At 50.4% G+C, this 26,177-nt stretch overlaps 10 protein-coding genes across 10 annotated transcripts; 3 read left to right on the top strand and 7 right to left on the bottom strand.

Moving 5' to 3' along the window:
* Positions 1–233: 233 nt before the first annotated feature.
* Positions 234–3,298, bottom strand: TrAFT101_003905 (uncharacterized protein). The gene is made up of 2 exons (XM_024903057.2): positions 2,813–3,298; positions 234–2,387 (listed from the first exon to the last, which is right to left on the bottom strand). Exons 1-2 carry the CDS (start codon positions 2,880–2,882, stop codon positions 1,195–1,197), a joined length of 1,263 nt encoding a protein of 420 aa, XP_024766323.1. The 5' UTR covers positions 2,883–3,298; the 3' UTR covers positions 234–1,194.
* A 765-nt stretch (positions 3,299–4,063) lies between these two features.
* Positions 4,064–7,626, bottom strand: TrAFT101_003904 (uncharacterized protein). The gene is made up of 5 exons (XM_024898789.2): positions 6,868–7,626; positions 6,634–6,799; positions 6,437–6,564; positions 4,908–6,325; positions 4,064–4,810 (listed from the first exon to the last, which is right to left on the bottom strand). Exons 1-5 carry the CDS (start codon positions 7,209–7,211, stop codon positions 4,680–4,682), a joined length of 2,187 nt encoding a protein of 728 aa, XP_024766324.1. The 5' UTR covers positions 7,212–7,626; the 3' UTR covers positions 4,064–4,679.
* A 190-nt stretch (positions 7,627–7,816) lies between these two features.
* TrAFT101_003903 (uncharacterized protein) lies at positions 7,817–8,457 on the top strand. Its single transcript, XM_024907294.2, has 3 exons — positions 7,817–7,890; positions 7,962–8,086; positions 8,158–8,457. The coding sequence occupies exons 1-3, from the start codon at positions 7,886–7,888 to the stop codon at positions 8,244–8,246; spliced, it is 219 nt and encodes a 72-aa protein (XP_024766325.1). The 5' UTR covers positions 7,817–7,885; the 3' UTR covers positions 8,247–8,457.
* Positions 8,458–8,925: 468 nt separating this feature from the next.
* On the bottom strand, positions 8,926–11,069 carry TrAFT101_003902 (uncharacterized protein; the record flags this gene model as incomplete). Its single annotated transcript, XM_024898970.2, has 4 exons — positions 8,926–9,345; positions 9,413–9,896; positions 9,962–10,031; positions 10,091–11,069. The coding sequence occupies 4 exons, from the start codon at positions 11,067–11,069 to the stop codon at positions 8,926–8,928; spliced, it is 1,953 nt and encodes a 650-aa protein (XP_024766326.2).
* Positions 11,070–11,337: 268 nt separating this feature from the next.
* NOP12 (Nucleolar protein 12) lies at positions 11,338–13,993 on the top strand. Its single transcript, XM_024910865.2, has 4 exons — positions 11,338–11,679; positions 11,739–11,805; positions 11,890–12,972; positions 13,065–13,993. The coding sequence occupies exons 1-4, from the start codon at positions 11,669–11,671 to the stop codon at positions 13,548–13,550; spliced, it is 1,647 nt and encodes a 548-aa protein (XP_024766327.2). The 5' UTR covers positions 11,338–11,668; the 3' UTR covers positions 13,551–13,993.
* A 799-nt stretch (positions 13,994–14,792) lies between these two features.
* Positions 14,793–16,543, bottom strand: TUB1_1 (alpha-tubulin; the record flags this gene model as incomplete). The annotated part of the gene is made up of 5 exons (XM_024903145.1): positions 14,793–15,265; positions 15,331–15,834; positions 15,911–16,221; positions 16,302–16,360; positions 16,532–16,543. 5 exons carry the CDS (start codon positions 16,541–16,543, stop codon positions 14,793–14,795), a joined length of 1,359 nt encoding a protein of 452 aa, XP_024766328.1.
* An 895-nt stretch (positions 16,544–17,438) lies between these two features.
* On the bottom strand, positions 17,439–19,898 carry TrAFT101_003899 (uncharacterized protein). The gene is made up of 2 exons (XM_024899041.2): positions 18,620–19,898; positions 17,439–18,565 (listed from the first exon to the last, which is right to left on the bottom strand). Exons 1-2 carry the CDS (start codon positions 19,060–19,062, stop codon positions 17,926–17,928), a joined length of 1,083 nt encoding a protein of 360 aa, XP_024766329.2. The 5' UTR covers positions 19,063–19,898; the 3' UTR covers positions 17,439–17,925.
* A 1,291-nt stretch (positions 19,899–21,189) lies between these two features.
* RPS15 (40S ribosomal protein uS19) lies at positions 21,190–22,056 on the top strand (the record flags this gene model as incomplete). The annotated part of the gene is made up of 4 exons (XM_024909269.1): positions 21,190–21,204; positions 21,387–21,463; positions 21,612–21,908; positions 21,987–22,056. 4 exons carry the CDS (start codon positions 21,190–21,192, stop codon positions 22,054–22,056), a joined length of 459 nt encoding a protein of 152 aa, XP_024766331.1.
* A 137-nt stretch (positions 22,057–22,193) lies between these two features.
* TrAFT101_003897 (uncharacterized protein) lies at positions 22,194–23,400 on the bottom strand (the record flags this gene model as incomplete). The annotated part of the gene is made up of 2 exons (XM_066127019.1): positions 22,194–23,172; positions 23,319–23,400. 2 exons carry the CDS (start codon positions 23,398–23,400, stop codon positions 22,418–22,420), a joined length of 837 nt encoding a protein of 278 aa, XP_065983127.1. The 3' UTR covers positions 22,194–22,417.
* A 572-nt stretch (positions 23,401–23,972) lies between these two features.
* Positions 23,973–24,906, bottom strand: TrAFT101_003896 (uncharacterized protein). Its single transcript, XM_024901657.2, has 3 exons — positions 24,755–24,906; positions 24,450–24,682; positions 23,973–24,373 (listed from the first exon to the last, which is right to left on the bottom strand). Exons 1-3 carry the CDS (start codon positions 24,872–24,874, stop codon positions 24,229–24,231), a joined length of 498 nt encoding a protein of 165 aa, XP_024766333.1. The 5' UTR covers positions 24,875–24,906; the 3' UTR covers positions 23,973–24,228.
* Between the last annotated feature and the right edge of the window lie 1,271 nt (positions 24,907–26,177).

Here is a 26,177-nt window from a genome sequence, read left to right as displayed (position 1 = left end):
CGAGTTGAGCATTGGTCGTGTGAGTTGTGCCTTGAAAAGGTAGGTATCTAGTATTAGAAGAGTAAAATTGTAACACAAGCAAAATCTCTTTCGTGACACGACAGGTATTCAAAGTCCAGCACGATGCAATCTCTAAACGCACGGTGATGAGGCACTTTGTTGGTCCATCTCGCCTAATCCAGTAGATCCAACACTGATGTAAATGGACGTGTTTCAATGTCCTATTTAGAGTAGCAGGATTGGCGATGTATTTATCTATTAAAATAGCATCAAGTCATACATGCAAAGCCCACGGCATCCGGTAGACTTGAAAGATTGACGGGAAGTGAAATATTTAGCAAACAAATCTGATATTATATAAGTATATTGAGTTTGCTTTCGTATTCCATATCTTGCCATTCTCTTAATGCCTATATCTGACCCTTTGTTTATTTATCCGTCTAAATCTGATGCGTGCTTCTCTCGTATGTAAATCTCTCTTGTTCTAGCGTCTAGAATGCAGTATCTGGCTATAGAAAGCTGCAAGTCAAAAAGACCAAGGATAGCGCAGCATTGGAGATTATACGGTGTAAATTTCTTTCTTTTTTTTTTTTTTGTCTTTGTTCTTTGTTAAAAATGAGTCCAACGCCAAATACATCATAATAGCAAAGGCTTCCTAACATGCAAATGGGGGAGAAAGAAAATAAAAAGAATAAGAAGAAAATAAAAAGAGGGGAAGAGGAACATCATATCCTGTCCACAACCAACTTTGTCGCTCTCTTTAACCAACTAATAGCAACGAATGAAAAACTAGCATAGAAGGTAATGAGTGTAGAAAAGACAGAATCAGAAGATAAGGACATTAGTGAAAAAAAAAAGAAGGTCAGAGAGAGAGAATAGAGGAGCCGATGGAAGGGAGACGGAGAAGATGTGGTATCATTATATAAAGTCGCTGTATTGTATAGAAGTGGTGTGAAGTAGAAAAGGAAAAAAAAAAAAAAAGGTAAACGTCGAGCAAGTAAGAAAAAGCCATTTAGCATTAGAGCCTCCATGAGAATGCACCGACCGATAAGTTTGAAAAATACAGAGTAAGAACGCCAAGAAAACAAGATTCCTCGAGGGAAGGATGTGGCCGTGAAGAATAAGACAAGGGAAGAATGCAGGAGAACAGCAGAGGAGCGTGGACGAAGAGGAAGTGGTGTTGGTTTAAATGCTTCATTGGGCGCCCTGGACGTTCTCTTTAACATTGAGAGCCCATCTTAGCTTATGAAGCGTCTCTCGAGCTTCCTCTAATAGCTTCTGCTGCTCTTCTTCTGTCTGCCTGGCGTTCTCCTTCATATCCTTCAGGTCGCTTTCTTGTGTCTTCTTGTACTCTTCAAACAACCGCGCAATGTCTTCTTTTTCGCGCCGTAGCTTCTGGATGTTGCTGTCCTGCTGCTCGCACAAGTCTCGTAGGGTCTGGATCTTATCGTCGTCCGACTTGCGCTCGTCAACGATGGTGTTGATCTCGGTTTTGATCGTGGATATGGCCTTGTTGACCTCGTCGCCCTGGTCGCGCCAATGGGAGGAGATGGCGTTGTACCGGCCCTCCATCAGCTGCGCATAGCTTGTTGCATCGTCAACTTGTGTCTTGGCGTCGCGTTTGACTTTTTCCATCTCGTCCCTCCAGTTTCGCTCCAGCTCCTGAGCCGCTACCGTCTTCTTCTTCTCTGTATCGACCGTTGCCATGAGCGTTTCGACCTGTCGTTCTTTTCTTGCCAGCAGCGTCTTGGTGACGTTTGCTTCTAGTAACCGGCTCTCGTAGTCGCTAATCATGCGCTCCATCTTGTCTTCCACCAGCTTGGCCGCCTGCTTCGCTTCTTCCGCTCGCAATCGCTCAATCTTGATCTCGCGCTTCAGGGCGTCATTGTCGCTGACGAGCTTGTTGATGACTCGGCCTGTCTTTCCCAAGCCGGCCTTGCCAATTGTCGAATCCCACTGCGCACTGTCGTGGTTGTCGTGATCCCCTTCCGCCAAACCGCTAATCTCTTCTGGGGGCGGCGACGATTCCACAACCCTAGGGACGGGGCCATTGCCGTTGTTTGCGTGCGCAGGCGAGTCGTTCGCGGCGTTATCGACACCAGGCTTGGCCGCAGGCGACGGTGTTGTCTCAATCTGCGCCCCATTGGACGCCGTGACGGACAGGGCGCTGGCCTTGCTGTTGACGCTGCTGGAGAGGCCGCTGGCGTGGTTGCTCTCGGGGCTCGTCTCGGAGCCCTCAAGGCTGGGCACGCTGCGGATCGTAGCCGTTCGGGCCAGGGCCTGCTTTGAAACGGAGGCCGCACGACTCGGCATGCTGTAGACGGTGCCGGCAGAAGCTGGTGTTAAGATCCGTTTGCCTGGTGAATCATCTAGCGAGGGAGATTGGGCTGCGAGTTGTGGCGGCGCGGGATTAGCGAATGAACCCGGCTGAGTAGGTAAGGAATAGAAAGAGTGTGATGGTGATGGGGGAAAGGCAAAGATGACTTTGGTGGAGGCTGCTGCAGATGTGATCTGTGTAGTACAGTGCAAATGTGTGGAACAGGATCAATTGTTGTGCAGCGCAGCATTAGGTAGGCACAAAGTCTCATCTATAATTAATATGAGTGGTGGGTACGGCAAGCATTCGCTCGTTTTCGCGTAAATGAGCGGCAATGCGCAGCGCGCTCGTCACTTATTAAAAAACTGGACCTAGCAGCGAGGACTTGCGTCAACGTGCAGCGAAACAAGGGCACACGAGCGAGACACGGCGAAGAAGGGAAGAGAGGAAGCCATGAAGAAAGAATTGAAAGAAAGAGAGTAAACAAAGCCATACCTGGAGATGGATCCTGATGAATGGCAAAGAATTGCTTCGAAAGGCGATGCAGGGGCTTTTTCTGCGGCATCTTTTTTTTTCTCTTTCGTCACTGAAGTGACCCTATACTTAGGCACGTACTGTATCTGAATCTGATGCGAATGCCAGTCTCTCCTTTATCTGAGGCTCGATATCTGGCAGTCGTGTTTCGTTTATGCTGCAAGCACTAATGAAACCGATCCGTCGTCTTAATCTGGTGCTGTCAGTCAGCGGAGCCAGCGGGAGACCCCGGATGGCGAGCCGGGGGTTCAGTTTCCAGGGAGAAAGGGCCAGCTGAAGCGATGGAATGAGATGAGCAGAGCTGGGGATTCGGCACGAGCTTGACAATAGGAATAATGGTGTATGCTTCTCCGCAAAGAGAGATGAACGAGCAAGGATTAAGCTGAGAGCAAAACAAACAGTCGTAAGCTGCTGGCTAATAATAACAATTTCAGCGCATATATCAAGTCAAAAAGGTGGCGATTGTTTCTTTTAAGTATCATTAGTAAAGGTACGTGACGGGCTCTCAAAGGGGAAAGTCCCAAATTGCACCAGAGAAGCGCCACGCTCCAATTACGGAAAAAAGAAAAGAAAACAATCAATCCCTTCTGTTTTGCCGCTCATCCAAGACTTTGTCTCCGCCGCCTTTGTCTTTCTCTCTTCAATCAGCGCTGAGCCCACTCCCTCAATTACTACCTAGCCAGGATCAATAGAAAATACTGCTGCAAGCGCTTTTTGCCGGCTGTCTTTTGAAGGCTTCACGTGTCACATGCACTGCGCCGTTAGCTGGCGAGATGCTGCAGGCAGAGATCTGGAAGATGCAGCCGCTGACCAGGCAACGGTGGCGCTTTGAATAGACACGGGAGCAGCAACTCCAATAAGATGCCGCGGCGATGTTATTACGGGCCGTTGCGATGATGTCAACCAGGCGACCTACTACTGTATACTTTTCTAGCAATACCTACCCGGTAATACTGGCCTAGGTAGGTAGGGAATAGTATACTCTACACGAAAATACGAAATACGGGGTATTGCTGCCGTCTTGGATCAATAGATGGCTGTCCAACGCCGTCGTTGTTTTCCTTGCAGGGCCAATAGTACAATAATAAGCCTCGCTAGCGAGAAATAAGATGCAGGGCACCCTGTCCAATTGCTCGCTGACAGACAACCCAATCAATTATTCTTGGAACAGCTCTTGCTGAGAAAAGAGAGAAAAAGAAAGCATTAGTGTCTTTCTAAAGCAGACTTGTTTGTTTGGATAGAACTATAGAAGACTATGTATAACAATTTCTCTCATATTGAGATTGCTGCTCGCCTTTTTCCAACTGATATTCTAAACGCAAAAGGAATCCTCTCCCATATAACAATGGTAGTTTCATAGCGACTAGGTATATATCTGCCCGCCAATTTTTGTTCTAATACAAAATCCATCTCCAGCCTTCTTGCAATACACTTTGAATATTGGCAGCATTTGTCCCATTGTGAAATTCGCGCCCTTTGTATAAACATCTGTCTCGTGTCCCGGATATCCACGCCCTCTTTTCTCGTGTTCCCATGGCAGTGAACAAACATGACTGCCTGCCTGATGCCTCCTTCACGTATACACTAATATTTCACGCCTCAATTATGACTAATGACTGGTGAAGTCTCTGTCCATGTCCCGCGACTTCTATTCTGTCCAACCATGGCTCAGCCATGCAATCTGTGATAGTTCCGTCTAAAGTTGAAACAACGCCTTCTCGCCCTATGCAGCTTTATAGCTGCTATGCTCCTCATATTTCGAACTGTGCGCATAACCTTCGGCCCTCTTCTTTCTAACATGCGCTGCAAAGTAGTAAATTCCAGTTCTCTATGTGGTGATTGCGTCTCCACCCAATGTTGGTGCTGGACTATCGTTACTTTCGCGTTTTGTCGCATTTTCTATGAATTGCGGCCGATATTTGGTGAGGTACTTGGCTGCCATAGTCCTAGCATCCTCGACTGTGCCAAATGTTAGCTTCAACTCTCTACTGACAGGTGTGTATATGCGTGTTGAACGAGGCAAGAACAAGAAAGAAAGGGGGGTGGGGTCACATACAGTCTGTCCATATATCTTGAACAACGTCCAGCGCAGCTTCTTTAATGGGAGGTCGCATAATCACCAAGTATAGCAAGCTAGTCAATGCCAGCTGGGTCACACTCGGATCTCGGCACATGTGCTTCACACGAGAGAGAATCGCCCGGTTCAGCTCAGGGATCTCGCTCAGGAAACGGGTCAAGACCTTATCCTGTGGGCGTAGATAAGGGAGAAACCCATCAATGAGTCGGAGCGTGCACTTCTCGTAGTACATCGGATGATCCCCGCCAGCTTTCATCTGCACCTTGTCGTTATACCATTCTTCGCAGAGCCATGATACGGCGACATCAATGTGGGTTCGAAAGTCTTCCATGATGTAGTTGTAAAGTATTTCTCGGATACTGTTGTTGAGGGATGGAGCTTGAGTCGATTCATCCGCTTCCCCCTTTACCGATATCTCCTGAAGGCCAGCCGATGATCGTGTGGCTAAGCGCGTCAAGATGGTCATCCAGGAGTCTCTGCTTTCGGAGCTTGCTGCCAGCCGGTTGAATCCAGCCTTTTGTTTCTTTGCACTTGGCTCCTCCAGTGACTTCATCATGTCCAGCACTCTTGTCACCGTTCCACTGCCCGCATTGAGGGCCATCTCCGGCGTCAGTTGCTGTGGCTGGGGAAGGCTGAAAGATTTCAGACCAAGGGTATCATCGAAGCTTATTATAGGTTCAGCCGTAGCGGGTGCCGGGGCATTGTCCAATTTGTTCAAGATCTGCTCCGTATCTTCGGCTTGATAAAAGTCTGGCTCATAGTCGTCTTCGTCTTCCTCAACGCCGAGAGGAGCGGTGTTTGGGTTCAGCTCCGGAGGAGGGTTGTTGTTCAGCATCTCCAGTCGACCGCGAACACCATCTACAGCCTTTGCCAGGACCTGGGGATCCAGCCTAGACAAAGTATTCACAGCGATTCTGGCTACGAGGCTGTGGGGAACCTGAGAGGCGTCGAAGAACTTGAGTCCATCGTTGCCAATAAGGGTAAAGACATCAGCCAGGCTATGGGGACCTGGGCCCAAGGGGGGGATCTGGATTTGGGAGGCTTCAATCCGCGGGCGCTTGACATCATATCCATCTTGCGGCTTGGGTTCCAGTGGTCTTTTTCGCCCGGCACCGTCAAAGAGCTCGGCCACCATACGCATTGTGCCTTCGACGTGCTGCTGTATTCTAGGCACGATTGGGTTATGGGGGTCTCGCTTACTCAGGTGAATCAATAGCAGCCGGGCCGTTTTTTCCATGGATTTGATCATCACCTTGGTCTTAGGGGTCAATGGCGAGTTGGCGGCTTGTAGAGGGTTGAAACTGAGCAATGCATTGAGAATTCGATTTGATGTAGTGGGACGAGTCCGCACCATGATGGACAAGCAATTCAAGGTTGCGTCTACTAAAAGGCCATCACTAAACTAGGTGAGCACCGCACTTGCCAAGTTCCTGGCGTGAAAGTATATATAGGCATATAATACAGATACGAGGAAGAGAGGGGAGAGAGGAGAGAGAGAAGAGGCTTACTTGTTCCCTTGGAGAATGCTCAGCATGCGGTCTAACAACCCGCTCGCCTCAGCCTCGAGATTTCTAGGATCGAGCGTCTGGTGGTTGGGCGGGACTTTGTCTAGAGAGACGTCCAAGCCGCCGCCATACTAGAATGAGATTGAACGATAAGAATACTTTGGTTGCTTTACTTTGGGATGGGGCCCTTTGTATCTTACCCTATGTTCAGCCCCCGAGGCAATGCTCTGCGCCAACACTACTCGCTGGGCAAACTTTATGCAGCATATCCTCACAGTTGGTGGGACATTATCCCACATCTGCAGGATTTTCTGCTTGATACTCACCATCCGCTCCCACGTCACCGTATCGTAGCTGTTGTTAATGCTGCGGCAAGAATAGTCAGTAATCAATAGCAATTCCACATCAGTAGCAAGGGAAGAGAGGCCACCAACATCCACCTCATGGCCAGCGGATAAATGCTCGCTGCCGTCTGTATCACATTCCTCAGCACTTGCGCATCAGCCTCCTGTTCAATCAGCGACTCTAGCGTCGTCAACACGTAAGGCTGTATAGTCTCCTTCTCTGAATTTGGCAGTGCGGGCGTAGCAAAGGCTTCCGCCAGGAAATCCGTGACCCATCGTCGCAGCTCTATGGGTGCCTTGGGCCCAATGATGGGCAGGATTCCCCTAACCACGCTGGGATAGTACTTGACATCTCCTAGGACGAGCTTGCGGGCATCGTTGAGCTGGCGGATCTGGTCTGGCACTGAGAGGGTGGAGGATGCGGCAGCAGCCATGACGTCGAGCTCTCTTCGAGATGGCGGCTGGGCAGTCGTGAATCTCTCAATGAGCAATCGGGGTGAATGGTGGACACAGAGAAGCGGACAACATCAGATGGGAAAGAATGCGGAATAGCGATGCAGCATTGAGGTCGCGCGACAAAAAGGCTAGGCTACTGGCATAATATATCTTTTCTTCTCTAGTCGTATTGTATCGCCATGCCCTGCGCCAATCTCCCACTTCCAGCCAACCGCAGCTCGTCGGACGGATTCGCAACAATCGAACGGGGCGCCAGTCGATAATGGCGCTGGGAGGCGTTGTCGTCTGTTGAGGTTGAGGAGATGCTGGGTAGGTAGCCAGTTGCAGGTTGACTGGCCTTCGCTAAGTACCTGGGCGAGCTTGCGAAGGTTTTGGCGACGGAACGTGACGCGGGTCCAAAGTGGCTGATCCCTGTTAAAAGAAGAGCGCAAACATGCTCTATAACTTCACCAGGGCGCCAAGCTCCAGGCGCCCGCGGCTGCTAAAAGTGTTTAGCCGGGGAAGTGCCGCTTTTGCTGCTCCAGCGCTCATCCCACCCTGTGGCGCATGATATGATACGATCTATTTCGGCCTCGAGTAAGCGGCGCAGAGATCCAAATAACTGCTGTATCTTCCCAGAGAAAATCCAGCTACAACCCTCGACAAACAAACAATGGCGTTCGTTTACCATTCATGCGAACTCATGCCTATATATGATGGCGCATGGCTAACTCAATACTTCATTCTAGGTCTCACACTACGTACTACGACCGACGACTGCGGCAAGGCCCAGCCCTCGTCCGAGCCAGACGACCATATCTCTTCAAAAATGCCGCCACGGGACTTGGCCTCTTTGCGCTTGTCTCGGGCATCTGTATGCTTTATCCAATTTTCCATTTCCCTACCCAATCTTCTGGAGCGCTCGCGCTAATCTCCTCTTCATAGACTATTATACAATCAACGCCGTTGGCCAGGACGATTTCGCAGACGTAAAGGTGCCCGACGAGCCACGAAAGCCAGCCCAGGCAAAATAAACAAGAAAAATAGGATAAACTACGACAAGATGGAAGAATGAGTGGAGAAATTCCATGTCAAAAAAAAAAAAAAATTCAGAGGCGCTTCGGTGTTGCAAATTACGATCCGTCAGCTAGACTTGCTGTGTACTATTACTACTGTCAAAATTTAAGAGTGACTTTATGGCTTTACTCTCCTATACAGAAACAATTCCAAGCAATCGCATTCAACTATATAAATACCCTGTCACCTAGCTATATGTAGGAGAATGTGAAAACAAGCCGCCCTTGCTGCAGAGTTGTAGACTTCCTCTCTGCCATGTAAAACAAACAATCCATTACCGCCGGTGCCGGCTTCCTAAAACCTGGTCATGAAAACGCCGCCAAATCTTTATTACCCATTTACCCAACCTTAAGTCTCCAGGGCAAAATACGCATGTACACATATACAGACATGACCTGTTGAAAAGAAAAGAAAAGAAAAGAAGAGAAAAAAGAAAGAAAAGAAAAGAAAAAAAAGGTAAGAGAAGAGAAGAGAAGAGAAGAGAAGAAAATATAGGCCGCATTTCCCTTACAAGGAGCCAATGACAAGCCCTGATCTTGGGTATCATTAATATCGAAACGCAGAAATCCTCATGCCATAGCCCAGTTGGGCGATTTAGTCTTGAATAATGCATTTTCAAACAGAAGTAGACAAATGTCAAGCCGCCGCTGTTTTCGAACCGCGACTGAGTCCTGGCATGCTGCCCATTCGTTTCATTTGGTGAGACGCTGGGTTCAAGATATTCCGCGTCATTTCTGGGGATTCAGATAGTCGTGCGGAGAGAGCAGCGGGTGACCGCGCTGCTCCTGGGCCGTCAAAGGCTATCTTGGGATCAGCTGTAGAAGGGTGTACATTCTGAGGCGCTCGGCCAGCAGAAACATTAGGTGCAGCAGCCTCCGGACGAGCTTCTGCTGAAGCCGGATGCGGATAGAATTTATGGGCAGAGTGATTTGGGTTTGCCCAAGGTGTGTTCTTAACGAACTGCTCTCCTGCTGGGTCGAGGCGAGTCAGGTGTGGTGGTTGATATTCCTCGCGGATATGGCTTATGGAAGGCTTGTGTCGTACGCGCCGAGTTCGCTGAATGCAAGTCAACAAATGCGAAGCTTCAAAGAATGGCCAGCTTTATGAGAAATCTCACACTCACTTCCATGGCGGCTAAATCAGCTTCCAGCTCTGATGCGGACGCCCCTTGAAGCTCTGGGCCCGCCGGGAAGCCTTCGTATTTGGCGAGGCCGGCGAGTGTCGATACCTCGGTATTGTAGGCAATAGCATTCCTGATACGCTGTGCAGGATCTTTTGGAAACAACAGGCCATAGTCTGGCAAGCTGTGTGCACTTCGTCGAGCACTCTGGACATCATACCATTGCCTATTCAGACCCTCGAGAGCTTGTTCTCGCTTCTCTCGAACGGCTTGGAAGTACTGGCCCCATATTTGAGCTCTTTGTGCCACTGCGCGCCGTTCGAGGGCTTTGAGACGATATTCGTGTTCAGTATTGATAGCGTGCAGCTTCTGCTCTAGTCGATCATCGAGGCATTGCTTCATGTTTAGGTATTCAGGGTGCGTAGGCTCTGGGGCATGTAACGATTGTTCTTCTTCCTCGAGCCTCTGTAGCCTATCCTTGTAAAGTCTGGTAGGATGTGAGCGCGCTGCCGTAACATGCATGAAGAATTGGGGTTTTAGCCTGGAGCTTACCGGTCTCTAAAAATACCAAACATTTCTTCTATCTGGGTCCAGTCCCGGTAGGCGGCTTGCTTCTTCTCCACTGGTTACCAATTAGCATTTATATTTATATCAAATACGCAGAGTTCATTTCAAGCTTACTTTCTTCCAAGTTCCTCGCTGCAGCGTCAGTCTCTTCATCAGCTTCGGGCTCCACCTCCTCCTCGGCGTGATCGGCTTCAGGCTCGTCCTCTACTGCAGTGTCGTTCTGCTCGTCACGAGCCTCGGCTTGAGATTCGCTGTCGGCATCATCTGCAATGACATTCTTCCGTTTAGAGCCACTGCGCTTGGTCTTTCTTGATACTTCGGGAATCTCATCGTCCTGTGGGGTATCTTGGTTCGTGGCAGAAGCCTCCTCGTCTCCAGGAGACGGGACTCCGCTTGGAAGATTCGCAGCCGGTGTCGCGTCAACCTCTCCCGCTGCGAGGTGATCGTCGCCATCTTCATTGGCGGCCGATATTGATCCTGTGCGTTTCCTCACCGGCTGCTCCAGATCGGATTGTTCAGCGGCGGCAGATCGCTTCCGCTTCCGCTCCTGCGAATCACGGCGGGCATCTTCCTCGGTCTTCACAATCGCCATGACGGGTTTTGTTGGCGATTCGTTGTCATCATTCTCTTCGTCTTCGTCGTCTTCTTCGTCTTCGTCTCTGTGGCTGTCAGAACCAGAGCCAGAGCCAGAGTAATCGTCACCGTTGACAAGTGCCCTGCGGAGCTTGCTCGGAGTGTGCTCAAATGGCTCTGCATCATTGAACCGTTCAATTCCGACATCACGGTGCCTCTGGGCCTGCGGCGTGTCATAAAGCCTCAGGGTTTCGGCTTCGGTATCGTTGGCCTCAGAGTTTACGTCAGACCCTGCGTCGGAAAGGGCGCTGTCGGAGTCGGACCCGCCGTGATCGGTGGCCCGGGTCTCTTCTGGACCGAGACTGAGATGTTCTCTGTCCAGATGCATGTGCTCTATGTCTTCGTCGTTCGCATCCTTATCGTCGACCTCGCTGAGAGGGCTGGAAATGTTGCTGTCCTCGAGGTCGCCGCCCGTAGCTACGGGGGGGAAGGCAGCCGACGCCGAGGCCGTCGCTGCCATTGTGCTGCCGATAGCGCAGAGCAAAGCACCTTTGCAGATTGTAGGAGAGTGTCGGCGGCGGGACGTGAGCAGTGAAAGGCGGCTTCAACTCGGTCAGTCGACAACTTGGTCAGGGCCGGCGCGGCCACCACAAAGTCTGGCGAAGAGTTTGAGCGGGCGGCGCCGTGCTGAGACGGCGGCGGCGAGTGGGTTTTGGGCGCGAAAAATGGCGTGGTAAAATGTCGCTGGTCAAGCTGGAGCTCCAGCAGTGCCTGCAGCGTCTGTATTGGCCTGGTGAAGCCTGGACAAGGTCGTGGCAGTGTGGACGAAACGGCTGGGAGGGGAGGGAAAGAAGACAAGGTGCCGCCTCGCGCACTTCGGCCTCTGTGACCTTGGCTGTCCAGCGCTACGCCTCAGCGGGAGCAGGCCCTGTGAACTCTGAGCCTAGGCTAGGCGGTGAATCGCGGCATGTCAGAGAGCGCCAATGACGCATTGTTCCGGGCGGCGGGACCCAAAATTTTTAGAGCTGCTCTTGAACTTTTTTGTCGCCTTCAGTGCGCCCGTCGCAACCTTGTGAAGCGCCAGCCGAAAGCTGCATCTCGTGCCAACAACTCGTAAATATGGCGAAATCGTAAGGTTTTCTGCAATTGGGAATTTCGATATGTCTGGCTAATTTTTGTTTTATCGCAGAAAAAGTGCGTTGGCCGCAGCCTCCAAGGCCATTGACCCCACGCTCAATGCACTGTTCGCATCCAGCGTAAGCATCTCGCCGATCTCTGTTTTGGTCGCGATAAGAAAAAAAAATTCGAAACAGAATAGATTAACTAACATACCTTTCAAGGCTGGGCCAGTGAAGGTTCCCTCGCAACCTCGAGTTGGAGCACCGCCAAAGCCGAAAAGCTCAAACACCGAGAAACCAAACGAAGACGGCGGCAATGACAGTGGCGACGACGAAGTGCTCTCTGAAATCAGCGAGGAGCTGGATTATGATGACGAAGAGGAAGCAGACGGCGATGTTGCTGAGGGAAAAGATGGTGAAGACGACGATGCCAACGACGAAGATTCCATGTCGGTGACAATAGAGGCGGTCGATGCAGCAGAGCAGGTCAAGGACAACACTCAAGAGAACAAGACGAAGCGTGAAAGAAAACGCAAGAGAAAGAATGACAACGACGATCTAGAAGAAAAATACCTGGCTAAACTTGCGGATGATGACGAATCAGAGCCATCAGGCAAGCGCCAGAAAGGAGAGAGCGAAGATGCCAAGGATGGAGCCAGCGAAGAAGATGAAGTCCCTGTGCACGAATCTCTCACGCAAGAGAGCAAGCAATCCGAGATGGAAAAGGCCGCCCGGACCGTCTTCTTGGGCAATGTCGCCACGGAAGCCATCTCATCCAAGTCGGCAAAGAAGGAACTCATGAAACATCTTGCTTCTGTCCTGGACAAAGATGCATCACCGCCACAAAAGATTGAGTCTCTGCGTTTCCGCTCTGTAGCCTTTTCAACTGGCTCAATGCCCAAGCGGGCAGCCTATATCACCAAGGCCCTGATGGATGCCACCACAAAATCCACCAACGCGTACGCAGTGTTTTCAGATCCTGCGGCTGCTCGGAAAGTGGTTGCCGAGCTCAACGGCACTGAAATTCTGGGCCGCCACATCAGAGTAGATAGTGTTGCACATCCAAGCCCGATGAACCATCGCAGCTGCGTGTTCGTGGGAAACCTTGGCTTTGTTGACGATGAGACGGTCTTGAACAGAAAAGCCGACGGAGAGACAGTTGAGAAGAAACGCAACAAGGTGCCGTCGGACATTGAAGAAGGCCTGTGGCGAACCTTTGGCACCCAAGGAAAGGTTGAAAATGTCCGTGTCATACGAGACTCAAAGACCAGAGTAGGCAAGGGCTTTGCCTACGTGCAGTTTTATGTAAGTCCTTCCATCGGCAGATGCCGGAATGTCCCTTTCGCAGGTCCGCTTCTAGAAACTTTTTTTCTGGTGTTTGCTAACCAGCTATGCAGGACGCCAATGATGTTGAGGCTGCTCTTTTGCTTGACGGGAAAAAATTCCCCCCAATGCTTCCCCGAGCTCTTCGTGTAACAAGAGCAAAGGATCCGCGCAAGACGGCACTGGCTGTAGAGCGGGCCAGGTCCAAGGCAGACAACGCCGACGGCGCTAGCCGCAGCACAAAATACAAGCCCAAGGCAACTCCAGAGGAACAGGCCGCCGCTGGGCGAACTCGTAAGCTTCTGGGTCGGTCTGCAGCTGCAAAACAGCGATTTGGCGGCAGGAAGTCATTTTCATCTGCCGCAAAGGGCGCTGAGGCTGGTGATGAGATCAAGTCTCCGGAGCGTATCATCTTTGAGGGACGGAGAGCGTCTGCCAAGGATGGCCTTCCTCGGGACCTCAAAATCGGTAAGAAGCAGCACAAGAAGAAGGCGGGCAAGCCAGCAAGGCCCCAGCACCGGGGCGCCAGAAGAGCCGCGGCGTGGCAGCAGAAGAAATGAGCATTGCGGTGAGCTGGAAAAGGCAGTAATAAGACAAAGGAAAATGGGGTTAAAATCCTTGCCTTGGAATGTCAGCCGGGCGTGAGTTGATTTTCCCTGCTTCTGAAGCACCTTTAGAGGCTATAATATGGGGGTTTTAGGACTCTATAATTCTGCGGAAAAAAAAATCCACTGGCGCTTACCTCATCATGTGAGAGGGCAGCAGCGGACGCCGCCGGGCTTTTGTTGAGGGGAAATGCGTGTACATGGAACGATTCATTTGGGGTTTCCGCTTCTCTTTTCACTCTATAGCTAGAGCACTGTTTTTATTTCACCTCCATGCTACTTGTTAGAAAGGATCATGTATTTTACCGCCACTGCAGGGGTAAGAAAAGGGATAGAAGATTGTCATAGGCGTTTTGGGACAGGTAAAAAAAAAATAAAAGGCACTACAGGGTACCCCCTCTCCCACTGCAACTAAAGTGTGATTTCGCCAATCTGTGAATGTCATAAAGAAAATTGTAAGAGTTTAGGTTGTTTGTCGCTTTTGTGAGATAGTCATTCGTATTGTATGAATGGTTCTTTATGTTCAAGACTACGTGCTTGGTGGCACAAATTTGTTGTCATCCTCTGATATAACCTGTACTGCGTTGCCACTTCAAAATAACAGGTATTCCAATGCCACGTCACAGAGGCGCAGTACCAGCGAAAGCATCCCGTCCAATAACAGCAGAATTATCAAACCGTCGGTCAGCACCCCGTGCATAATAACTGAACCATGCACAGATGCAACAAGAAACATGAAATCAAAGGTTGCCTCCATCTCCGTTTATTCATTTTCTTGAAAAATACTGACTACGGGTGTAGCCATTCCCCAGAGGCCGCATAATTAAAGACTAAATATTATATACAACGAAAGAAATTTTTGGAAATGGGGGGGGGGGGGGGGGGGGGGGGGGGATATAGGTATCAAGTTTTTCGCTCTGCTTGCTCCCAAACGTATACAATTTAGTGATTAATAAAGGACCAAAAAAACAAAGGACCGGAAAATAAGAAAAAAAAAAGAGGGAAAAGAAACGGGAAAAGAGAGGATATGGTGGACCGTCTCATCTAATCCAACTCCAATACGATCAATATTTGTTTTTTTTTTCCCCTTTAAGAAGCCTCAAATCAAAATGTTCCATTGAAACAGTAAGCAATCTTTCATTTTGTTCATAACTGGCGCAGGTTTTCGTTGTCCTTGTCGGCTCATAAGAGACCGCTCTAGTACTCAGCGGGTTCAAACTCAGTAGAGTCGGAAGCGACCTCTTCGTAGTCCCTCTCAAGAGCGGCAAGGTCCTCTCGAGCCTCGGAGAACTCGCCCTCTTCCATACCCTCTCCCACGTACCAGTGCACAAAGGCACGCTTGTTGTGCATAAGGTCGAATTTGTAGTCAAGTCGCGACCAAGCCTCGGCAATGGCGGTAGTGTTGGAGAGCATGGACACGGAGCGGTCGACAGCAGCGAGACCGCCCTCTTGAGCAGAAACGGGGACGGCGGTTGGCCTCTGATAAGTGATTCCAACCTTGAATCCGGTAGGGCACCAGTCAACCATGTGGAAAGTAGACTTTTGCTTGATTGTAGCGACTGCAGCATTACAGTCACGGGTCACGACGTCACCACGGTACAGCAGAGCAACGGCCATGTACTTGCCATTCTGGGGGTTGCACACGACCATTTGGTTTTGAGGCTCGAAACCTGGAAAAAGAGTGTCAACTTGGACTGAATCTTTCTTAGTAGAACAGTGGGAGAGGAGTTCTTACACTGCAGGGTGAGCTCTTGGATCTTGAAGCTCTCGTGGGAGCTCTTCTTGGCAGAAACAACAGGAGCATAGCTGACCAGAGGGTAGTGAATGCGCGGGAAAGGAACCAGGTTGGTCTGGAATTCGTTCAGGTCGACGTTGAGAGCGCCGTCAAATCGCAAGGACGAAGTGATGGAGCTGACCACTTGGGCGATCAGGTTGTTGAGGTGGTTAAAGGAGGGGCGGGCAATGTCGAGATTTCTTCGGCAGACTTCATAGACGGCCTCGTTATCCACCAAGAAGGTGCAGTCGGAGTGCTCGATGGTGCTATGAGTTGACAGGACTGCGTTGTAGGGCTCGACAACAGCAGAGGAAGTACGAGGAGCAGGGTACACGGTGAACTCGAGCTTGGACTTCTTGCCATAGTCAGTAGCAAGACGCTCCAGCAGAAGAGCGCCAAAGCCAGATCCAGTACCGCCTCCAAATGAGTGGAAAACGAGGAAACCTTGGAGAGAGTGGCAGTTGTCTACAGCGAGGCATATTAGCGTGTCATGTCGAACAAAACGTGGTCGTAAAACCACCACACTGCAGCAAGCACTCACCAGTAACACGGCGGATCCGATCCATGACGGTATCGATCATCTCCTTGCCAACGGTATAATGACCGCGGGCATAGTTGTTGGCCGCATCTTCCTTTCCGCTGATCAGCTGCTCAGGGTGGAAGAGCTGGCGGTAATCGCCCGTTCGAATCTCATCGATAGGCGACGGATCGAGGTCGACGAATATTGAACGAGGCACGTGCTTGCCTCCGCTGGTCTCGGTGAAGAAGGTGTCCCACGAGCCGTAATCTGTGTCTTCGCTGGCATTGGGATCTACGCGACCGTCGCGGCCGAGACCGTGCTCCAGACAGTAGCTATGCGACGAGAGAACATTAGCATCACACGCCAAGCGCTTATAAATCCTCGCCCGACGCATATAGAGGGGCTCACGTACAGTTCCCAAGCTGCGTTGCCGAGCTGGACACCGGCTTGGCCAACATGAAGGTGCAAAATCTAAAGATTCAAGTCAGCGACGTGTGTGGGAAAGAGAGCGCATGGCGTTGCTAGTGTAGAAAGTTGACGGCTGGTCATGTCGCCTCGCGAGCGCATTTCGCAGAAGTGGGATGATATCATAGCACTACCCAAGGAAAAGCGACAGGCCATGGGAAAAAAAAAATGACTGACCTCGCCCCTCATTGTGGAATAACGTTCAGTGATGCTTCTAGTAGGTGTGAATCTGCAAAGAGCTATCGTAGAATATGCGCAGAGTATATCGGTTATATAGCGCAACAGGCAAGACGAGAGGTAGTTCAGCCTTGAGTAGAGAGATCCGGCGATGGTTCCCTCGGTGGAGTTTTTATAAAGTAGTTTGGTGGGATAGGTATTTTTTTTTTTGGCGGGGATTGACAAGAGGTACCTGCATGCCTAACCGTTTGGCGCTGATGGACAAAGTCCAGCCCGTTCTGCGATAGCCCACCCATGGGCAAAGCACAAGGCGCTAAAATAGCGCACTGGAGAAGCTCGGAACGCATGGCACTGATTGCTGCCCTATGGAGTGCGTTGCTTGGAGATGCAGAGCTCTTAGCGATGGCCCAAGGAACGCTGTAGGTGGCGCCCTAGGCTGCTTCCGATTTGCGATCACGAATAGTTGGAACCCAAGGCCGTGCTTCACCCAGCCAATCCATGACTGAGATTGCAGGCACCTACATTTCAAGACGCTTTTGCTACTGCCTGGCTCTAGGTAACTACATAACACGGCCCCGATGCGATTTCAAAGATGGAGGTGGGTCTTTCGTTCCGACGCTATCCACTGCGGCCCGTTGTGTTTGACGAGAGTCTTCGTTCGTACCACCACTCGTTTGTATCGGCCTAAACGGATCGATCAGTACAAGCAGAGAGCCAGAAACGCAGTAGGGGTTACAGCGGCAGGGCAAGATGGCGAGCTATTCTGGAAGCAGGACCTCGGCTGGTCTCGCGGTACCGGCTGGATGGAACCGATGCTATGATCGTTGCCTAGGCAGGGAGACAAGCATGTTCACGCCTGCATGCATGTTTAGTCAGATATGTATAGTGTGTTTAGTAGGTGCTCAATCTCGGTCCCTATTTGCGGTGTGCAAGGTTCGCAATAGAGTGCTGAGCGATGCATTTCGCCCTATCCGCAAATATCACTCCAAGCTCGAACGTTTATTAATGATAAGTAGTTGTCAGGGGTTATGATGCTGCCTAAGTGTCTACTGCATGTAGGTAATACAACTAATAATATCAGCACCCGAGCCTGGCATCTTTTCGCCTCCTTTGTATAGCTGCTGTCATTTTATCTGACTTAATAATCTTTCCGTCTATACGAGCAAGCTAGCTAGTTAGTTTCAATGTTCGTGACCAAGTGCCCAAGTTATCCTGGTGCTATTCACAATTCATTCCCTCATCATATGATGTCGCCAATCTGGTCAATGCAGAGTTGACTGATTGGCCTGCTGTTTGCTTCGTCCCGTAAGATTGATGGTATCATAAACAAATCCTGTCTAAAAAAAATTAAAAGGAGTTTAAAACAATAGGCCAAAAATAAAAAACACAACGTCTCATCTCTCGTAGGGGCCATCTCGACTTTCCTCCCCTGAATCTCTCTCCAGCTCTTCAATACGTCGTTGGATAGCAGCCTTTTGGGCTATTAGAACTCGAATCTCACCGCCTCGGGTCACTGCGGTACTCCCACTATCGTTATCAGCGGCGTTGTTGATTTCGGACTCGGAAGCGTAGGCGGGCGGTGGTTCAGAATCGCGGGCACGAACCTGTGTGTGTGAGCTGGAGTACATTCGCCCTTGTGCTCTCTGCACGGCTCTGAGCTCGTGCGACGGTCGACCTGTGGAACCTTTTTTTCTTCGCTCTCGCTTCCACATGAAGATAAATATAGCTGCCCCAATGGCAAACAAACTGCCGAGTGCCACGCCAACCCCAATGCCTATCTTGGCACTTAGTGATAGTCCCTGGTCGTCATTTTTATGGTCGTCGATATCATCCTCGTCTGTTAGGCCGAGGAGTGGCTTGTCCTTCTCTCTGAAGAGCGCACGGATGGTGTTTACGGCGATAGTGGCACTATATAATGTGGTAGTTGAATTGGTCAAAACTTCGTATGTGGCTGCGGTGCGGTTATATATGATGGGTACAGCCAGAACCGTAGGGACTTGACGTTTGCAGTGCCCGCCCGCCCAGGAGTATTCGCTGTCAATAGTCAGCTCAAAGAAACTATACAGTCACATCTTTTCCTCAACATACGATGAACAGCACAGTGCTGTCGTGGTTACCTCGTCCTCATTCTCAGTCTTCATCCGCTCGGTGTTGACGGAGACAGAGACAGTAGTCCATCCATAGGGGCATGTCGCTGGGCTAAATACTCCGGTGCGTCCATCAAAGAACATGCCGTCTGGATAACATGACAGAGTAGAAGCCCCTGGAAGAGGTTCCAAATCCAGATAGGCAATAGGATCTGAAACACCGGGCGGCAGGTCGGTATCGACAACGTACGTCCATGTGCAGCTCAAAGGTCGATTCCAATGAGTTGTCATAGGGGGAAAGGGCCCGGCTGTGATGAGAGGGCTGCCATCAGATGTGCTAGTGGCAACCGTAGAGAGTGTTGTTGGCGGAGGGATTGTCCATGAAGAGCCCGGGCTTATGGAGATGGTCGAGGACGTAGCTGGTGCCGACACCGTGAGAGACATAGTGCCCCCGAGACACTAGCCTCCACCGAATAGAGATACGGGACGGCGCTGTGATCGGCAAGGAGATGTGTGATGTTGGTGAGAAACTGGTAGCTCGTCCCCTCGATTAGATTGATGACTACGGGGTAGACGTCGATATTTGGGGGTCTGTGTCTGCGTCCGGTGGGAAAGCTCGTATAACTTTATCTCAATTACCAACCGGCCTTGAATCCCAGCCTGGCCAGTTCTGGAAGCAGAGTGGCGCGTTAAATGCACCAACAGAACGAGACGTACAGACGGTAAGAGCTGGCGAAGGCTGTGCAATCTACAGGGGGGTCCGAGGCCTTTCTATAAATCGAAAAGTCAAAGCCAGCCGGAGACGCGAAGGTTTTTGGATCGTGAGCGTCCCGCCGAGGTGCGAGGAGGCTCCAATTATGCGCCCCCCTGCGAAGCAAATAGAATGCCCAGTTGTCTCAGCTTTGCTTGGACCGCTCGGCGTGAGGCTTCCAAGACTCCATCACCATTGGGCGGAAGCGATGAGAGGAAGGATGGAGGTTGCACCAACAGTCGTCAACGCGGCCTTCCAAGCCCCGGGTTTTTGTATGGGGAAACATAGGGAGCGAGACTTCTGAAGGCTACTAAATCGCCTTCGTAATGGATGGCGTTGGCGAAACTGGTGCCGAGACTTTGCCAAGCCTACATCCAGCGGTGCAGGTCTCGGCGGCGTTGCTTACTTGGGAGAACAGGCCCAAACACAGGCTCGGGTTGGGCCACCACAAATGAACGGCTTCATCTGGCAGTTTCTCGGCAGAGTCTGGAACTCACGCCCAGATGTTAGTCACCCGGCTGCGGCCCAGAAAAAAAAAGGAAAAGGAAAAAAAAGAGCGGCGTGCTGTCAGCTGCACGCTCAATGTCGTATTGATGGTATCAATGCCAAGACAAAAAGCGGCAGTTAGCTGTGGATGAGAAATGAAGGCAGATGGACGAGAGGCACCCGCAACGGGTCTCGGGTGGAGCAAAAATAAGGAAAAGCAAAAGACGCGGCGAACGAATTGCAGCACAAGACGGAGAGCTTAATTCAGGTAGTCCAGCAGGAGAAGGGCCATGCTGCAAAGAGGATAATGGAGAACACATGGAAACTTGCCGAGGGAGGGCATCTCAAGCGATGTGAATCAACCGGGGGTCTCCCTTAGGCTCTTGGAGGATGAGGGCAAAGCCTCTTGGCGGGCTAATAGCTCACGATTAGCGCTGGACATATGAAAAGTAATGGGATCTACAGTTATGTCCAGCGAATTGTCCTAGCTCCTGTTGAGGTCCATGACCTTAATTCATGGATGCATTCTTGGCGTTGTCCGCAAGGCCCACTCATTCTCCCAGGTTTTCTCATTCTCAAAACCTATTCTCTCTCTACTGTCCGATCGGGTACAGTATTCTACACGAGCCTGACTCTTACGCTATTACCTATTACCTACTACTACCTACTATGCACTCGTATGCTGCTTGCAAGCCGCGCCTTGCCATGAATCTCATGTATACCTGCCGTGAAGTTACGCATCGCGTCGCATTTTATAAGCTGATGTGGCCAATGCGAACACGAGAATCTTGGCTGAAGCCTCGAGCCTCAAAATTGCGTCAGTCTTGCTACACTGCTTCGCCAACAGCTGCCTATAATGGTGGAATATGTGAGAAAGCATCCAATTTGCCAAGCTGAATTCCACACATCTTGGGGCGCGCCGTCCAAGTGACACGGAGACGAGGCGAGATTCCACACGAGCTGTAGGTGCGACGAACTTTGGGACACCTCCGCGGGCCCCCGAGTCGGCTCCGCAACACGGAGCAAAGGTACGTATACAAGAACGGCGGGCCGAGTTCTAATCTCCCTATCCGGCAATTCTCCGGGACTAGGGTCGAGGCGCACGACGACCGAAGCACCAGCCACAACACTTGCACCGCCCATTTGAAAAAAAAAAAAAAAAACAACCGCCAAAGTAAAGTCACGTGGCGGGGCAAGAAACCCTACGCTGAAATTAGTAGTGCCCGCCAACTCCCGCTAACCCTCGCAATCCGACTCATCACGGCTATTACATTCGCTCGTCGATACTTGCGCGTCGATAAGCGAATTCCTTCAATCAACACACAACCGCGATCATGGCTGACGAATACGTACGTTCTATCTGCCCCCTTCCTTCGTATTATGGCAGGCATATAGGTCCCGGAGAAGAGAAAGAGGAGATGACATGGGCGCCGATGCTGCGATAGGACGATTGGGAACCTTTATTTTTTTTTTTTCCTTTTGGAAAGTGTCGAATCGAGGGCGCTGACGAAATGTGTTTGTGATGATATAGAACGCCGAGGAGGCCGCCGAGCTCAAGAAGAGAAGAGCCTTCCGCAAGTTCTCTTACCGAGGAATCGACCTTGACAAGTACGTTGCTTTGTTCCATCCTGTGCGATGACGAACTAGATCCGCCACCATTTTTTCTTTTCAACTGTTTGGAAGCGAGGGGAACACGTTCTTCATCAACACTTAATGGGAACAATGGCGCTGACATTGTATTTTTCTCGACACACAGCCTCCTCGACCTCTCCTCTGACCAGCTCCGAGATGTCGTCCACGCCCGTGCCCGCAGAAGGATCAACCGCGGTCTGAAGCGCCGCCCCATGGGCCTCATCAAGAAGCTCCGAAAGGCCAAGCAGGAGGCTAAGCCCAACGAGAAGCCCGACCTCGTCAAGACTCACCTCCGAGACATGATTGTCGTCCCCGAGATGATTGGAAGCGTCATTGGTATCTACTCCGGCAAGGAGTTCAACCAGGTTGAGATCAAGCCTGAGATGGTTGGCCACTACCTGGGTGAATTCTCTATCTCATAGTACGTCTCTTTCTGGATTCTTTTCGTGGAGGGCTTTTCTCCACTATTGGTTGATACTTTTACTGACCCCTTCAACAGCAAGCCTGTCAAGCACGGTCGACCTGGTATCGGTGCCACTCACTCTTCTCGTTTCATTCCCCTCAAATAAGAGGTTGTGGTCTTGGGTGGTTTCTGCATTCACGGACGTTTTTGGGCGAAAAGGACTGGTTTTAGTAGACGGAGGAAAGCCGCTACTGAAGTTGTTGATGACAATGAATTCTATGATAGTACAATGAGAAGGATTGTCTTCGCTTTCATAAAACAGCCAGCCAGTAGGCGCTGTTGATACATAAAAACCATTTCCCGCTTCGCTCCAACCATAATGCGCCTTTCAAATGCACAAGTGATACCTCTACCAACGCTTCCAGGGCCCAGTTTGTCGCTAATTCCGAAATTTCGTGGTCTCGCGACCAAGCAGTCGGTCAGCAGCCTGATGCCTTGAAATTGACTGCATCGTTTGTATGTCCCCATTACATAAAGACAGGGTCCTCTGGGTTTTTAAGTCGAGAAATCAACCGAGAAATGCTACTACGAATATCCCCGAGCCGGTCCCTCAGGCCAGGAGGACTGCATATGGCACAACCAAACCAAGCCCCTCGCTGTTTATTGTAGTTAATGAGGACTTCGTCACCTGCCTTCAGGGGCCTGACGACCTTGACGAGAATGCGGTTCGGGGAATCAGATTCCGTCCATTGCTCGGCGTTGGCGCAGTGCCTGCACGCATGGTTCATGTGGGATCCCAAGGCATAGACGTGGGCTTCTGTCCTCTGGGGATTGCAGAATGCGTACTCGAGAAAGAATTTCTTCATCATTCTTTCCCTGTACCACCCAAGCTTGTCTTTCCCTATTGGTACCGATCGCAGTTTGCGAAAATGGTTCTGAAGCTTCAGCTGGTGCTCCAGTGGTAGCCTGCACCATTCTTCCGCAATTGGCCAGTTGTCCTTAGCTGATGTTTTCTTACGACCGCACGAGAATACTGGACGCTCAGTGATGATATTTTCACCCTTTTCAAAGTTCCTGTCTGCAAACACACCGCGACCACGCCGGGTAAACGTCTCTCTGACGCTGACACCATCACAATTGTTAACATGGTTGGGAGGAGGAAAGCATGCAGCTCGAGCCGGCGTGGCAGTTTTAAACGTAGTTGATTCGGGTCTCCCCCTTTGCGAATTAACTAGAATGATTGTTGGCCTGTCAGGAGTCTTGAAAATGTTTGCCTCCTGGTCTAAGATGTAAACACGCACATTAATGGACTCGCCTTTGGAAATGGAAGCTGCCATTGGTATTCGTGCCGAAAAGAGAAAGGATAGGAAGTAGAAATGATGGGACAGTGACAAGGGAAATAGACAGAAAGAGAATGTGATTGCTTACAGTTCTCACCATTTGTGCTCTGTTGCTCTACTTGTTCATTTTCAAAAAGGGGGCTGAGTTGATCTGGATCGAAGTGAGGCATGTCGGGCAGATGTTCACCACAACACTCCACTAAGACCAAATAGAAACACCATATGTTAGCCCTACATTTTCAATCTCACATGTCTCATAGCCCTTTTGGCCGATGGGGCTGTCTTACGCTGAATTCAACTTGTGTATATCGATTCGAGGACGAGTGTTGCACAACCCCTGTTAGGCTCAGCTTGACGGCATGTAAGCAGTCTTCCGATCGATGGATAGATTAATCGTAAAAAACGATACTGTGCCAGCAATGCTGAAGTCGTGATGGAAACGAGTGTAAAGGAACTACTGATAAAGAAAACCAAGTCGTCCAAAAAGAGTGCTTGTTAAGAAAACCTGACAGTATTGCAAGAGGAGAAGAGAAATACTACAAAAGCTGTTTAAGCGAAAAAAGGGCTGCCGACTTACCCGCGACATTGTTGAAGTTGCCGTGCTTGCCGCTTTTCCAACGCTCTTTCTATCTTCAGCACGATGAAGTGAGCTGGTCGTGGCTGATACATGATTGAGAAGTGCATCGCGGAAAGACATTTGGTCAAGACTGTCTCATTTTTGAGCCGAATTGGCCAATGTTTGGTGAATTCGAGAGACAATCGTATTATTGCAGATGGGTCTATGAAAAGAGCAGATATCTTACTATTACAACTCGCGAAATGTGTTATACCAAGACGCCAATGTCCTGTTCCTGATTCAGCAGGCACGATGTGGCTTCAGCAGGCCTTACTATGGTCACAAAAAGCTGAGCGCACGGGTATCACACATCCAACAGGCTCATTGGTTGATTGCAGAATTTTTTTTTCTATGAATTGGATATAACTCAGCGCTGCCACCCCTACTCATCCTTCTTCGCGGCGGCAAGCTTGGCCGCCTTCTTCTCCTCCACCTTCAAGTGCTGCTGTCGGTAATGTTCTACAACGTGGTCAATGTTGGGGAGGTGACCAGCCTGGATGTTTCGTTGAGCGTGAGATGTGAAAGCCCTGTGTTGTAGTGGTTCATAACGTTAGCCATTGCACCTAGCTCTGCGTTATGAGCGATAAGGACGAGTTCACGTACTCGGGGTATGAGATGTCGACATATGCGCGCTTGGTTGATGCATTTTCAAACAGGTTCCTGTCGTAACCAGCCTGCTCCATCGCCTTGGTGTGCAGAGAATTGATGGCCTCCCAGTCCTCAGCCTTTGATCGGTACTTGGCGAGCACGCCGTTCCAGGTCTCGCTCTCCTGTGGGCGGAACTGGAAGACGAGGACAGTGCCCAGAAGCGCGCCGAGAGTAATCACGGATCCTTTCTACAACCCTCCAGTCAGCATCTAAAGCAGTCTCCCCGCGTCGAAAGAGCAAGATGTGGGCTTTGGCCGTACCCCGAAGGACTCGTTAACGGGCGCAGACGAGTGGTGGCCGTGGGCCTCGGACGCATAGGTTCGGCATGTCCGCTGCAGCTGGCGGGCCGCGCAAACTGCCCTCTGTCGTGCGGCGAACATTGTGGCGGCGCTGGTGGTCAATTGGAGATGGTCGTCGCAAGGTTGATGCGGGCATCGAGATTGAACCAAATGAAGTCGTCGCCGGAAGGCGGGTTGCTGATGACATAATCCGGGTTGGGCCAATCACAGCGAGGCAGCTGTTGTGTCGGCCATTTTAGAGCTCCAGCTCCCCTTCATCAACCCAAGGCTGTGTGACAGCCTCGAGGTAAGCATTTCTCATTTTTGCAAGGCCACTCAGCGTAGAATCAGGCCATGATTCACATCTTCTCCTCATTGTACTACTCTATAGTTTGTTTTGGGCAACCAATTGATCGTCTCGCAGCTTTTGTGAGCCATTTTCCTGCTGCTATTTCGTCCATCGCACCTCGTTGGGCTTGAGAAGCAGCACATCCTGCACGACTGGCACAAAATCATATGACGAGCTGGCAACCAGGACGCCCAGGCTGGATATGTGAAGCTGCACTGTGACCGCATGAAGGACAGCGCTAGAGAGACAATTTGTCCAACCATCTCGCCCAGATATCAACAGTGTGGTGTCTTGTCGGACCGTCCACCAAACCGCAGACCAGTTTCTCCATGGGTCGCATCGTAATTGGCGATATGGACGTTGCCCGAAATGCGATTGCTACCTAATCGAAGCAGGTGGGTGGGAAGCAAAATGACGATTCTTTCTATGCTTGAATATGATTAGCCGGACAGCTAAGCGTTTATACGCTTATACGCTGTGCATTCCGGCAGTATCTTGGAGCTGTGGATGGAGTACTCCTACTGTGCTGCCATGCTACCAAGCAGCGAAGTCAAGAGCCTCAGCTAATGTCGGGAGTCTTTTCCCCTTACTTTCAAATTCTCTAGCCTCCCATGCAGACTTCCGACAAGGCGAGTATACCCTACATACAAGTCGCATTGCAGGAGTACCGCTCCTTTCTTTGCTTTTATCTCGGCCATGACGCTAGCTGCATAATAAGCCCAACGGCGTATGCGGCACTCGTTCGAACCCCTGTCTTGAAGCCAAGTATGGATGCATCAAATACTACCATGTCACCAACATCACAACAACCTGTTGCCGGCAATAGGGATAATCGGGAAGACATCGGCGAATCCCAGAAAGTAGTATGGCTCAGGCAATGGTTGTGTAACTTCAGTTCCAACAATTGCTCTTATGCGAATCGGTAGCGAGTACATGCTGACTTGTTTTCCAAATCAGATACCATGGCTGTTACTAGATGCTATTCCCCCTTTTCTTCTCATTCTGCTGGAACGAAATATACCCAAGTATCTGAGCAAGCACCGTGTACCTACCTAC

This window comes from Trichoderma asperellum, chromosome 2 (assembly GCF_020647865.1).
Source record: "Trichoderma asperellum chromosome 2, complete sequence".
NCBI lineage: Eukaryota > Fungi > Ascomycota > Sordariomycetes > Hypocreales > Hypocreaceae > Trichoderma > Trichoderma asperellum.
Note: the sequence above shows the minus strand (reverse complement) of the source record. Positions and strands in the feature narration are given on the sequence as shown.

Excerpts from the sequence above, each read along its gene's own strand:
- TrAFT101_003905 (XM_024903057.2), bottom strand. The coding sequence starts at position 2,882 with ATGCCGCAGAAAAAGCCCCTGCATCGCCTTTCGAAGCAATTCTTTGCC. Across the intron at positions 2,388-2,812 it reads TCATCAGGATCCATCTCCAG|CCCAATCTCCCTCGCTAGAT; the intron begins GTATGGCTTTGT and ends CACAACTCGCAG.
- TrAFT101_003904 (XM_024898789.2), bottom strand. The coding sequence starts at position 7,211 with ATGGCTGCTGCCGCATCCTCCACCCTCTCAGTGCCAGACCAGATCCGC. Across the intron at positions 6,565-6,633 it reads CCTCGGGGGCTGAACATAGG|TATGGCGGCGGCTTGGACGT; the intron begins GTAAGATACAAA and ends ATCTCATTCTAG. Across the intron at positions 6,326-6,436 it reads AGCATTCTCCAAGGGAACAA|TGATGGCCTTTTAGTAGACG; the intron begins GTAAGCCTCTTC and ends CACCTAGTTTAG.
- TrAFT101_003903 (XM_024907294.2), top strand. Across the intron at positions 8,087-8,157 it reads TGCGCTTGTCTCGGGCATCT|ACTATTATACAATCAACGCC; the intron begins GTATGCTTTATC and ends TCCTCTTCATAG.
- NOP12 (XM_024910865.2), top strand. Across the intron at positions 11,806-11,889 it reads ATGCACTGTTCGCATCCAGC|GCTGGGCCAGTGAAGGTTCC; the intron begins GTAAGCATCTCG and ends ATACCTTTCAAG. Across the intron at positions 12,973-13,064 it reads TTGCCTACGTGCAGTTTTAT|GACGCCAATGATGTTGAGGC; the intron begins GTAAGTCCTTCC and ends CCAGCTATGCAG.
- TrAFT101_003899 (XM_024899041.2), bottom strand. The coding sequence starts at position 19,062 with ATGTCTCTCACGGTGTCGGCACCAGCTACGTCCTCGACCATCTCCATA. Across the intron at positions 18,566-18,619 it reads ACAGCACTGTGCTGTTCATC|CGAATACTCCTGGGCGGGCG; the intron begins GTATGTTGAGGA and ends GACTATTGACAG.
- TrAFT101_003896 (XM_024901657.2), bottom strand. The coding sequence starts at position 24,874 with ATGTTCGCCGCACGACAGAGGGCAGTTTGCGCGGCCCGCCAGCTGCAG. Across the intron at positions 24,683-24,754 it reads CCGTTAACGAGTCCTTCGGG|AAAGGATCCGTGATTACTCT; the intron begins GTACGGCCAAAG and ends GGAGGGTTGTAG. Across the intron at positions 24,374-24,449 it reads GTCGACATCTCATACCCCGA|GGCTTTCACATCTCACGCTC; the intron begins GTACGTGAACTC and ends ACTACAACACAG.